General features: G+C 43.4%; 1 protein-coding gene across 1 annotated transcript; it reads left to right on the top strand.

Annotated features, from left to right (window-relative positions):
* Positions 1-9,704: 9,704 nt before the first annotated feature.
* On the top strand, positions 9,705-11,350 carry LOC122032484 (sphinganine C4-monooxygenase 1-like). Its single transcript, XM_042591772.1, has 3 exons — positions 9,705-9,976; positions 10,361-10,598; positions 10,678-11,350. The coding sequence occupies exons 2-3, from the start codon at positions 10,377-10,379 to the stop codon at positions 11,230-11,232; spliced, it is 777 nt and encodes a 258-aa protein (XP_042447706.1). The 5' UTR covers positions 9,705-9,976; positions 10,361-10,376; the 3' UTR covers positions 11,233-11,350.
* Positions 11,351-14,005: the final 2,655 nt, after the last annotated feature.

Genomic DNA, 14,005 nt, shown 5'->3' on the forward strand with positions numbered 1-14,005 from the left:
AAGCATGAATAGCCGATCGAGAGAATCTCTAAATCGCCGGTTAGTGGTCGAACGACGGTTTCATATCCAGGAATTGCTATCCTGGGACTTATCAGAAGTTAAGGTCAAGTATTTCGCTCGAACCTAAGCAATCAACCAATAACAGGAGTAAACACGGAAAAACTAATTTCATTAAAAAAGTTCCCGCCGGACGGCCAACATACATCCACAACTTACAAAAGGATTAGTCCTCCTCACTCCAGATAATCAAAGATTGGCTCAGGGATGGCATCGAGCAGCCCGGCCAAGTCCTTAGGCAGGATAGCCGTCGCTTCAGAAAGGTGACCCTTACCCTTCAGATAAGCAGTCGTAGAATTAATGGCCTCCACAAAGGCGATAATGAGTCGGTCACAGACCTTTTGGGCAAAATCATCCAAGCGAACATAAGCTTGCCTCATCACAGCAAAGCGGTCTGATTCACCGTCCTAGTACTCCTTGAGGGTGGCTCGAGAAGCTTCAAGGACGTCTAGGAGATTCTTCAGTTCTCCTTGGAATTCAGTCTTTTCCATCGATCGACTTTTCCGTTCGGCGGATAGCATGTCGGCTAATTCTTGGACACGTTACTCCAACGCCCGGGCCTCAACATTTTTTGCGTCCAGATCACTAATGGCTTTGTTCTTCTCTGCAATCGCTAGCCTGATCTCCTGGTCATGTGCCTTGACCTTGGCTTCGAGTTGAGCCACCGTGGTTTCCAGTCAAGAGGATTTATGCCGCTCATCTTCCAGGAGCCTCTTTGTATCGACCAGCTCGACCTTCAGCTCAGCAGGTGAAGGCCCCTGGACCGAGCTGCCCCCGAAAATCTTAACTCTCTTCAACTCTTCCTCTAGCAGCGCCAAGCGGTTGCTGATTGCGATGCTTTCCACCCAACTCTGCACTCAGAGAAAATAACGTTAAAAGTCAAGCAAAGATAATAATGTGAAGGGAGGTGGGGGAGGCATACACCGTTGGCTTGCTACAAATGGCTGTCGCCGAGCTGACCGGGGGTCCTCATGGCAACACGGACCCTTGCATCCTCCCATATTTTGGCAAGCGCCCCACGAATGGTGATCTGGTGCTCTGAAATTGTCGGTCGGTCAGCTGCTAGAAGGAACTCTTCTGTTGGTAGGTGCAGGATGGCCTTAACTATTCAGCGGCCGCTCGGAGTAGACTGAGCTGAACCTGAAGGACCGGAGGGCTGGCCGATCGGAGCGGAAGTGATGCCGGAGCGCCGTATACGTCGACGGGCCAGTGGTAGAGAACTAACTGGTTGCGCTTCAATTGGATCCATCGGCAGATCGAGCTGTGAAAGAGTGCGATCTGAGGAAATTGCTTCGATAGAAGCCGGAGCCAAGTCAACCCCTACGGAAGGAGCGCCAACCTGCTCAGACACCTGCTCCGCAGGTGTTGCCGAACGGGCAGGTATCTCCGTCCGACGGCGTTTGCGGATCACCAAAGGAACATCCTCGGTCGATTGCTCCACGTCCTCGTCTTGAGTAGAGGGGTGTCTGGCGGACGAAGTAGCATCGCCCACCACTTCTGTGGCAGAGACCCGAACGGCTGATCCACTGATAGCAATAGGTGCCTCGCCGCTCTCCCCTTCGTGTGAGCCGACCAGCGCAATGCCAAGGTCGGCCATCTCCTTAGTAGCCGCCGCTTTAATCTCAGCGGCCCTTAACCTCATCCGCTCGGTAGCGCGAGCGCACTTTCATGATATCAGCTGCAAAAAGGGAAAACAAATCAGTTAGATCAAAAGGAAAAGAGGATCGAGAAAGCTCTTACCCATGCTGCTCGGAAGTTTCGAGCAGATCGGACTGAGCCCGAATATGTATAGCACGCCCTCATAGAGCAGCTTGTGGATGTTGAACTTTTGGTCTGCCAGCAGGTTGGCTGCATGAAGGTAGGTCGGCTGGTTCTTGTATTTACCGAGCTCTGGTGGAGTGGGTACGGCGATCTGCCATTTGGTTCGGAAGGGCGGCGATTCGGGCAAACACAGAAAGAAAAAGTATTCTTTCCAATGTTTATTGGGATGGGCATTTTGTTGAAGAAGACAAGGCCGATCCAAGATTGGAAAAGGAAAGTACCCCACTCGGACTGTTTAGGATAGTAGAAGTAATGAAAAATCTTGGGAACTAAAGGGATGCCGTGCAGCCTAAATAAGACAACCACGCCGCACAGCAACCTAAACGAGTTTGGAACAAGTTGACCGAGCGGGAGGCGAAAATAATTGCATACTTCAATGACGAACGGATGTATGGAAAAACGCAGATCAGCTACAAACTAGTCTCGGAAGAAACAAGTAGTGTCGGTCGGCGGATCATAAGGCCGATCGGACGAAGTAGCTAATACTAATTTATGGTCAGGAGGAAGTTCGAAGGTGCGGACAAGGCTCACCGCATCACCTGCATCGAACCGGCTCTCCATGGTGGTATACCAGAGGCCGAGAGCAGGGTCAGACGGTTGTGACGAACTCGCCATCGCCGGAACAGTGGAGAAAGCGAGAATATAGGGAGGTCAGCAAAAAAGATGACAGGGAAACACCAAAAGCTCAAAAAGGCGAGAAAAACAGAGGCAAAGACAAGAAGAAGCAATGACCTTACTCGGAGGAGGGAAGGAAAGCGTGAATTAACGGAACCCTGAGCGCAAATCGTCGACAGAGCGATGAACACCGAGTAGCCAGAGCACCAAAACGCGAAAATTGCGAAATGAATCAGGAACAACGCTACGACTATATAAAAGAGAGGTTCGGCCAAACGGAGCCGTTCGATCTAGGTCGCAGGCCCCAAGGCGCAAATCACACCATTGAATTCAAATCACCAGAGGGTCACATCGAGCTTGTCGCCTCGTGCGTTCGATGACAGTGGCGGTGCCACGTGGCTGTCAATCATAGGAGGGCATTTAATGAAGGTCATTATGAAGGCGTGGCCGCATGCTTTGCCCTGATAGATGGGATTTGCGAGCAATCCAAGGAGAACTAAGGCTGGTCATCGCTGATCATCTTCAGATGGGCAGACCAATTAGTAAAAATTCTGCCAAGTGATAGCGGACACGCTTCCGTTCAACGGTATGAGGTAATGTTATGGCCGCTCTGTTGGTTGCTACTCGGAAAACCTATAGGTTCCACTGTACAAAAATTTTGTACAAAGGTCTGAACCTTTTCCTAGCTACCATGTGTTCTTTTAAATTAAATTTTGGATCGCCTGCGGAACTTAACACGTTTGATCCAAAACTTAATCTATTTGTTCTTTTAGGTTTTGACTTGGATCTCCTGCGGAACTTAACACGTTCGACCCAAGTCTCCTTAAGTTATTAATTCCATTAAATATTAATTTCCATAAAAGGTTCCCAGTACTGACGTGGCGAGGCACATGGCCTTCTTGGATATGGGAGCAACCACCACCGACTAGACAAAACCTTTAATAGAAAGCTAATATTTAATTTCCTAAAATAACTTTAGGTTAACCAAAGAGAACAATCAAAAAACATATTCGAAATACTAGAACGTAAGCCTCTTGTATTTGGTATTATTTCCATAAATAACTAGCATGATGCGGAAATAGAAATTACTAGTTATACCTTGTAGAAAAAACCTCTTGATCTTCTACCGTATTCCTCTTCTAACCTCGGACGTTGTGTGGGCAACGATCTTCCAAGATGAGAAACCACCAACCACCTTCTTCTCCTCCAAGCAAGGTTCGGCCACAAAAGAAAAGCTTTACCAAGGAGAAAAACCAAAATACTAACCAAGCTCCAAGAGATGCTAGCTTTCTCTCCTTCTTCTTCTTCTTCTCCGAGTAGTATCCGGCCACCACAAGAACTCCAAGGGAGAGGGAGAGGTTCGGCCACCACAAGAGGAAGAGAAGGAGATGATGGCCGGCCACACCAAGGGACAAAAGAGGGAGAGGAATAATAGATGTTATATATTGTGAAGGCACCCTCAACCCTTCTTTTATATTCCTTGGCCTAGGTAAATTAGGAAATTTAATTACAATAAATTTTCCTTAATTTCCTTGACATGATTTAATTGAGAAAAATAAAATAATATTTCCCCAATTAAACAATGATGGCCGGCCAAATCAATAGGAAGCAAATTGGACAAGTTTCAATCAACAATTAAAACTTTCCTTATTTGTTTCCGGAAATTTTAAAAAATAAAATTTCTCTTTAAAATCTCTTCATGGTTAATAAAAGGAAATATCTATAATTTTAATTTTATTAACATGTGAATAATTTTAAAGAGAAAATAAAACATCTCTCCAATCTACAAATAAGGAAAGAGATCTAATCTCTTTCTTTAATCTTTTGTAAATCTTTTACCAGAGAGATATTTTAATTTTAATTCTCTTTTAAATTAAATCTTCCACATAATAATAAACATTAAAATTAAATTTTCTTTTTAATTAATTATGGCCGGCCCTACTAGCTTGGGTTCAAGCTAGGGCCGCCACCTTAAACCCAGGCAGGCCCTAGCTTGGTTCCCAAGCTAGCTTGGCCGGCCCCCTTTAGGTGGGTATAGAAGGTGGGTATATGTGGGTATAGTAATCTATAAATAAGAGGCTACGATATGGACCGAGAGGAGGAATTGGTTTTGGTCTCCCGATAAAATTAAGCATCCCATGTTCGCCCCGAACACACAACTTAATTTTATCAATGATAATTCATTCCACTAGAGAACTATCATTGAACTACCGCACCAATCCCAAATTACATTTTTGGGCTCCTTCTTATTATGAGTGTGTTAGTCTCCCTGTGTTTAAGATATCGAATGTCCACTAATTAAGTGAGTTATTGACAACTCATTTAATTAATATCTAAGTCCAAGAGTAGTACCACTCAACCTTATTATCATGTCGGACTAAGTCCACCGCAGGTTTAACATGACAATCTTTATGAGCTCCTCTTGAGGACATTATCAACCTAGTATCACTAGGACACAGTTTCCTTCTATAATCAACAACACGCACTATGAGTGATACCATTTCCCAATTTATCGGGTTTATTGATTCATCGAACTAAATCTCACCCATTGATAAATTAAAGAAATAAATATCAAACATATGTGCTTGTTATTATATTAGGATTAAGAGCACACACTTCCATAATAACTGAGGTCTTTGTTCCTTTATAAAGTCAGTATAAAAGGAACGACCTCAAATGGTCCTACTCAATACACTCTGAGTGTACTAGTGTAATTATATAGTCAAGATAAACTAATACCTAATTACACTACGACCTTCTAATGGTTTGTTCCTTTCCATTCTGGTCGTGAGCTACTGTTTATAATTTATAAGGTACTGATAACATCATCTTCTGTATGTGACACCACATACTATGTTATCTACAATATAAATTAAATGAACAACTACAAACAAATGTAGATAATTAGACCAAATGTGATTCTTTATTCATAATGAATGTTTACAAAGCTTAGGCTTTCAGTATACACTCCAACACGCTCAGCATCCCTCACCGGTCGGCCCTGTGTTGGCATACTAGTCCAGTCAGTCGGACCTACAACCTCCTTCGACTAGACTTAAGGGGGAGGCACATGATCCGGTGGTAAGAAAGGGGGGCCCGCCCGGAGGATGGTCAACGGCCCTGTCGCAGTCGTAGTCAACGTTAACCTATCTGAGCGATCGGCGCGGATAGCACCCGAGTCGGCGCTTTGACAGCTCGGTCGTTATGCCGAGCTTTTGACGCTCACAAGCCAAGCAGGACTCCTCTTGTTCAGAAGACCGCGCCAGTCGCCCTCAGCCGAGCGGACGACCCGCTCGGCTCATCCACGATGTCCACCGAACTACCGGGTGATCAACGGGCCGAGCGTCTCTTCCTTTCAGTCTAGTACATGTCCCTTCCCGGACAGCAGTGAGTCCAAGCATCTCTCCCGTTCAGACTACTAGCAGACAAAAGGTGCAGAAGAAGACGAAGGGGACAGCTGGTGATATCCTTCTCGAGACATGTGCCACCGACAAACAGCATGGTCAGCGGTCGGGCCGGACAAAGAATCGTACAGTAGAAGTTTCCACTGTCAAGGCAGAGATATACTCGGACAGTTGCGGTATGGTGCCGGATGTACTTTTCTGACACATCCATTTTGAGATATGTCTTGGGAAGCGCACATGCCTCGAGAAGTGTGCACGCGCCTCCTAGGGGTCCTATATAAAGACTCTAGGCTTCGACGGAGATATGCATTCTCATCTATTGTAGCTAGTCTTCACGCTCGTTATTCTGCATCGATCTCTTCTCGTCGGAGTTGACTTGAGCGTCGGAGGGCCGTCGCCGGGAACCCCTTCCTGGCTCGGTTTTGTGTTTGCAGGTTCTCACCGGAGGCTCACACCAGCTAGAGGTTTATACGCCATCGACAAGAGCACCTTGTCCCCAGCGTCTGCCGACTCAATGCCCGGACAGGATCAAATTGGTGTCGTCTGTGGGAACACACCTGAATCCAGAGCCGAGGCGATGAAAGAAGCTGGACGTCAACATACTGTGACGCTCTCCCAAGAAGAGCTCGACGACAACCCAAAATTCACCTTGGGTTGGTCGGCCCAAAATGACGTTGTACGCCGAGGGCGCGTCCACTACGATGAAGTTAGTGGTACGCGTCCTTCTGAGCGGCTCTTCACCGAGCGAAATGGCCAATTTCATCTGGCCGACCGGCTGAACCTCGTTACCAGTGAATCTGAACAGGGGCGTTGTCATAGGCAGCAGCTCATCCCTGTCGATCTGAAGCTGGTCGAACGTCCTCTTGAAGATGATGTTGACCGAGCTCCCTGTGTCAATAAACATGCGATGAATAGTGTAGTTTGATATTACCGCTCTGAAAATGAGGGCGTCGTCGTAAGGCATTTCAACTCCGTCGAGGTCACTAGGGCCGAAGATGATCTCGGGCCCGTTCTCCTTCTCTCGACTGCATCCTACAGCATGGATCTCCAACCGTCAGGGCGTACGACTTACGGGCTGGGTTGGAGTCTCCGCTGGTTGGCCCTCCAACGATGATGTTGATTTCCCCCCGAACGGTGTTGCTTCTATTTTCTTCCTCCCGAGCAGACGGTCTAGCTCGCTCTTGGGAGGCTCGGGGGTTGCTTCTTGGTTGGTGCGGATGTCGCTGCTCGGATGACTGTCTGGCTGTTCGCCGTCCGGCGTTTTGGTGATTATGATGTCGGTCAGGTGAAGGCGATCAGCGGCGATAGTTCCTTGGCTTAGTGACCGGGGCAAGACTCCGACAGTCGCGGGTGCAATAGTGAGATACGAGTAACGCCGAGTGGAGACAGCTGGAGTTGGACATGGTAAACGAGGTGCGAGCCAAGGCATCCGTCCGGCTAATTGCGTACCGGTAAAAAATGAAGCAGAATTACAACAGACGAGTGATTCCCAGGGCATTCCAAGTCGGTGACTTTGTATGGAAAAAGGTAAAGTCGGTCGGAGATGTGAGCAAGCTGGAGGCACCCTGGGTTGGGCCCTTCAAGATCATCGAGAAGCTCCGATCGGGCACCTATTACCTCGAGGATGAAGATGGACGACAGCTAGAACGACCATGGAGCGCTAAACATCTCCAATCGTACCGAGTTGGATGAAAGGTGTGCCCATGTAATTCGTTTTATGTATTTTCCGTTCCTTGCTTCCCTTTGAATGCAGGAATGATATCAAAAAGAAAAGAATACGCCGAACGGCTACGCCCCATGAAAACCGTCGAGCGGCGACGTTAAACTCTAGGGTCGAAGCGGCAACCATAAATATCCCGCTCGGAAAACCATCGAGCGACGACGATAAACTCTGGAGTCGAACCGGCGACTATAAACCCCCCGGCCTGAAGACCGTCGAGCGGCGACGTTAAACTCTAGGGTCGAAGCGGCGACCATAAATATCCCGCTCGGAAGACCGTCGAGCGGTGACGTTAAACTCTGGAGTCGAACCGGCGACTATAAACCCCCCGGTCTGAAGACCGTCGAACGACGACGTTAAACTCTAGGGTTGAAGCAGCGACCATAAATATCCCGCTCGGAAGACTGTCGAGCGGCAACGTTAAACTTTGGAGTCGAACCGACGACTATAAACCCCCCGGCCTGAAGACCGTCGAGCGGCGACGTTAAACTCTAGGGTCGAAGTGGCAACTATAAATATCCCGCTCGGAAGACCGTCGAGCGCCGATGTTAAACCTCCCGGCCTGCAGATGGCTGTCGCCGAGCTGACCGGGGGTCATCATGGCAACACGGGCCCTTGCATCCTCCCATATTTTGGCAAGCGACCCACGAATGGTGCTCTAGAATTTTTATACCCGATTATAGTAAATGGGTATTCGGATATGGGTATGGAGGCAGATGTGGTAAAATCATATTCATACCCTACCCGATACTCGATATATTTATTTATTTATAAGCCTCATTTTTTATTGAGAAAGAAAAAACTTTAGCTCGTTTTCCGTCTTAGAAAAAAAACTTAGTTTGTCTCTTTATCCTGGTATCAACACGCATCTCATCTTCTTTTCCACGAAAAATATTCACCCGATCGAAGGAGGACGAGATGAGGAAGACCTGACAAGTACATTGAAATATTTTTTTTTTAAATGAGAATGGTAGGGAATAATAGGATGATGGGTAGGATATGAGTACCCGAAACTCCGACGGGTATGGGGATGGGTATGAAAGTTAAATACCCGATGAGTATGGGGATGGGTATAAGTATAGATATAAAAAATGAGAATGGATACGGAGGATATAAAATCCTACCCAAATTCTACCCATTGTCATCCTTACTTCATTCAGAATATTTTTTCACAAAAAAAATATTAGTAAGCATGACCCATGCATATTAATAAATTAATTAATATGTATATTATAAATATATATTTATAATAGTATATAAATACATATTATAAATACTTATAGCAAATAAAAAAAATATAGATAATGATGTGATGGGATTTAATATAAGTTACTTTAGGATTGAGCAAAAAATTAGGTTAAATTGAATAAACTGATGAAATTGATTGAATTTAAAAATTTGGTTCGATTTATTTAGAAATCTGATGTTTTTTTTTTAAAAATCAATTAATTTGATTCGAGTTCGATTTTAAATTTTTTTATTCGGTTAAATTAAATTGACTGCATAGATCGAATTTTTGAATAAAATTCATTTTTTACATCATAAATTTTAGACCGAATCAAATTTTTATTAAATAAAATCATATTTTTAGAAAAAATTGATTTATTCGATTTTATTGAAAATTTAATTTAGTACAGTCTGATTTTTATCAAAAATCGATTTAATTTGATTTATTTGAAAAAAATTGATTTAGTTCGATTAATTCGATTCAATTTTAAACGAATAGGCTTTTAGGTTTACGATTGTGAGGAGGGTTTATAAAAGTCGGGAGGTTTTTATTTTTAATATAACGTTGAATTTATAGGTTCTTAATTGATTTAAATATTTTTCATTAGTTGTCTCCTTTTCATTGATCCACGTTGATCCACGTTCTTTTAGAAGTAGATAGCCAATTAAAGTTCTATGATGAGTATAATAAATGTGATAAATTATTTTTTAAAAAATCAATCAATTATACGTGGAAATTATATAATTTATTAAATTAATTATATATAATGCCAGATTTAGACAGGCATCCAAAAAGAAGATAAAATAAAGGGAATTTTTTATACCTTTTCCCAAATATTATCTATAGATTCGGATTTGCAATTTTCTCTCAACCTCATCATTAGTACGAAAACCACAAAGATTGGAAGTCGTCGGCTATCGGTTGGCCGACTTCCCTGACCCGGTCACCGCCTTCCTTCCTCCTTATTTCCTTCAACTCTCTTCCTTCGATCTTAATATAGCCAAGAGCCAGGAACAGAGCTTCCCACTCCATGGTATATACAGATTTGTGATTTGCATCCATCGAATCCAACAGCCACACCTCTATTCCCTTCTTCCATCTCGATTATCGTCTCTCGCAAGATCTTCTTTGGTAAGTTTGCTATCTTTTCTATCTAGTTTCTTTCTTTCTTTTGTAGATATATTTTTTTTTTTTCAATTGTGCCTCCTCTGTTCTTTCTTTTCTATATCAGTGGATCTAATTGTTGCTTTTTCTATAAAATTGCGCATCTACTTTCCTAATTCGCGATCGTACAAAAACATCTCCCACATGAGATTAGGGTTTACAACTTACTTCTTTTAACCTTTCTTCTGCGCTACAATTCTCTACCCTGCAGTTCTCTGTTTCTTGTAACAGATGCAAACTGTGTTCCTGTGTAATTCAATAAGCTGTATTCACAAAAATCCAACTTGATCACTGTTCGTCACCGGGAAAATCTACTTGATTGCCAACGATTAATCTAATTGTGCTTTGCAGAAGTAAGAAATTAGCAATGGCGTTTGCTGTTTCAGACGAGCTTCTGGGCACCTTCGTGCCCATCGCCGTCTACTGGCTCTACTCAGGCATGTACGTGCTGTTCGATGGGTACGATGAGTACCGACTGCACTCGAAGAGCGAAGAAAAATCGAAGAACGGCGTCTCCAAAGGCGCTGTGGTCAGAGGCGTTCTTCTTCAGCAGGCCGTTCAATGCGTCGTCTGCATTCTCCTCTTCGCCGTGCGCACTCGTCTCCTGCAATTTGATTGTTTTACTTTTCTAATCCATCTAAACAATTGCCAAAAACACCAAACTGCAGTTCGTCGGCGGGGACGACGTCGGCGGCGCGAAACCTCAGCAGCCCGGTCCTCTGGTAGTCCTCGCGCAGTTCGCCGGCGCAATGCTGGTGATGGACACCTGGCAGTATTTCATGCACCGGTACATGCACACCAACAAGTTCCTGTACAAGCACCTCCACTCGAAGCACCACTCGCTGGTCGTCCCTTACGCCTACGGCGCGCTGTACAACCACCCACTGGAGGGCCTGATCATGGACACCGTCGGCGGCGCCGTGTCGTTTCTGGTCACCGGAATGACCCCGCGAACCAGCATCTACTTCTTCTCCTTCGCCACCGTGAAGACGGTGGACGACCACTGCGGCCTCTGTATCCCGGGGAACCTGTTCCACGCCTTCTTCAGCAACAACAGCGCGTACCATGACATCCACCACCAGCTGTACGGGAGCAAGTACAACTTCTCGCAGCCTTTCTTTGTGATGTGGGATAAGATCATGGGGACTTACATGCCCTACTCGCTCGAGACGAGGAAGGAAGGAGGACTGGAAGCGCGACCCACCGGCGTCAAGAAGGATTGAAAACCCTGCTCGTAATCTATCTAGCTAGTCTTTTGCCCCTTAAATGTTACTCCTGCCTGATAGCATGTACCATTTGCAGACAGTACACATAAATGAGATTACATCAAGAATGTATGTATGTCTTTTGGCCTCCTTTGACCTTTTGCCACTGGTTAGGTTCTTGGTTAAAAACTGAGATCATAGTAAAGTGTTTTATGCATACTCTTTGAAGTTTGTAGCATGGCAATTCGTACTTCAAAGAGTGTGCATAACACACTTTACTATGATCCCAGTTTTTAACTAAGAAGCTAACAAGTGACAAAAGGTAATGTGTTCGCGCTTTTAGTATCTTCATTAGTCCGTTTTAAGATCAATACGGTGTAGATAACTTAGGGTGATTATGGAAAGGATCTAAAGCGCTAAATATGTAGAAAGTACAGTGAAAAAATTAATTAAATCCTTTCAGAAGATCTAAGTTTGTTAAAAGGAAGTTATACTTTTATTCCGTAAACACGAACTCCCGGTAGTAAGGATTTTAGCACGATCACGTGTCCGTACCTCTTTCGGTATCCATACAAATAAGTTTTCCATCTATCTCACGAACCAATGAAGTGGAGAAGAAAAAATCAACTAAGATTGTGCTAGCAACCATAAGGAAGATTTCGACCCAAGAGGAAGAAAAGGGAAGAAGAGGATGAACATAAGTTTTTACCAAATTAATCAAAACTCCCCTTTTGTATTCATTCACCAATGAGTCTTAATTGACATTAATTGCCTTAATTGACATTAATTCTCTATTAATCTAATTAAATCCTACATTAATTCAATTAAGTCTTGATTTTTCCTCTTCCTGGGTAAATTCGAGTTTATCCAATAAGTCCAACTCATTGATCCTCATCAATCCAAATTGACTCCACGAGTCTAATTTGAATTGGACTCAATCTAATAGTTGGATCTAATTCGGATTAAACTTAATCCAATGATTCATCATATAAACTCATCTTCAAATCAACTTGTCATTTGTATGTATGTAACCCAATAGGTTCTCGTAATGTTGGCAATGCCTTAAACTATTTTATATATATAAACAATGAGTGACATCTAATAATGTATTATTACTATCCAAGTGACGAGAATGTCGAGATCCGACTTAACCTATCCGTGACTATTATCTTGTATCATTCAATCCTTCTATCCTTGATATCTAGATTGATCAATGAGACATAGACCGTGTCATCCTCTTATAAATCTGTGTGTTTCTTGATCTCTAAGTAGGTACACTCAAACAAATAAGCTCAATATCTCATATTGACTCATTTGAGCATGACCATGCATTCTTATGTTCTACTAATTAAGGGGCCCACAGATATCACTCCGTCATATAAAAGGGATGAATTTCATCTACATTACTCACATACTTTCACATAATTTATTGTATATCCAGTGATCAACTTTATAGTCCACCTTGTTATAAGTGACGTTTACTGATTCCAAAGTACACAACTCCTTATATAGGGAACCGTGGTGACTTCAGATTTAAGAACTATTCATACCAATAGTCACATGAAAATAGTCACATGAAAAGAGAAGAAGAAGATGAATAACACAAGTTTTTGTCGGATCGAACGAGTACGATTAGGGGGGTGAATATCGCGCTTTTAAAAACTTTTCTTTTACTCTTTTAAAACAAAGTTGTGTAGCGGAAAAGTAGAGAACATGTTCAGTTACTTGTTTCCGAACAGATAATTTCCCTGTTCGCCGAGATTCGCACTTAATGCTGCATTGATGAGGTATCGTTCGGTAGATCGATCTGCTGGTTCGGTCGACCGATCAGCTTAGCTTCCTTCTATGTTTCTGAACGAACTGCTCTGTGCCACATCTTCAGGGTTCGGTCCATCGATCAAAGCTCTGATCGAATTTCGCTCTGGTTTGGTTTGAACTTGTGTCTGTTCTGAGTTAGTCTAGTTCAGCCGACCGATCCTCGTATTCGGTTGACCGATCAAGCCGAACCTACAAAACAGAGTTAAATAGTATATTCCTACAAAATAGATATTAGCACAGTAATATATAAAATGCATGAATAATAATAATAGACAGATCAACTGTCTTGATCTCAACATGGAAACCTTCCCGGTTTCTTCAGTTGGATCTATGACCTTAGGTTGTTCCCTTCAGGAACATGACCTCACTGTCGCTCCTCCAGTTGTTTACCTTAACTTACCTGCCAAACTTTGATCCTCCAGGTCTGTTTGGACTTTTCACTTAGCCTTGATCGGCTCGCCAGAACTTTCTTCCGATCTTCGGTTTTCCAGACCTCTTAATCTCACTGCCAAGTGTCGGGTCCTCTCGACCCACTTAGTCTTTCCACCTGGGTTTCACGATCTGCTAAGACTTTTTCTGTCTAGCCTCTAACTAGGTCTTTCTCGATTGAGTAAATAGTTTGTACACTTAATCAACTTGTTAGATCACAACAAGATTTAACTTGAACCTTTGACAACATCAAAACTTAAGTTTGATTCTAGTGCAACTTGCACCAACAGTTTTTATCAAAACTTAACTTGAACCTTTGACAACAGTTTGTAGCATGTCAATTCAAACTTCAAAGAGTATGCATAAAACACTTTACTATAATCCCAATTTTTAACCAAGAAGCTAATAAGTGGCAAAAGGCAATGTGCTCGCTCTTAGTATCTTCGTTAGTCCGTTTTAAGATCAATACAGAGTAGATAAGTTAGGGTGATTATGGAAAGCATCTAGAGCGCTAAATATATAGAAAGTACAATGAAAAAACTAA

Source organism: Zingiber officinale, chromosome 11A (genome assembly GCF_018446385.1).
Source record: "Zingiber officinale cultivar Zhangliang chromosome 11A, Zo_v1.1, whole genome shotgun sequence".
Taxonomy (NCBI): Eukaryota; Viridiplantae; Streptophyta; class Magnoliopsida; order Zingiberales; family Zingiberaceae; genus Zingiber; species Zingiber officinale.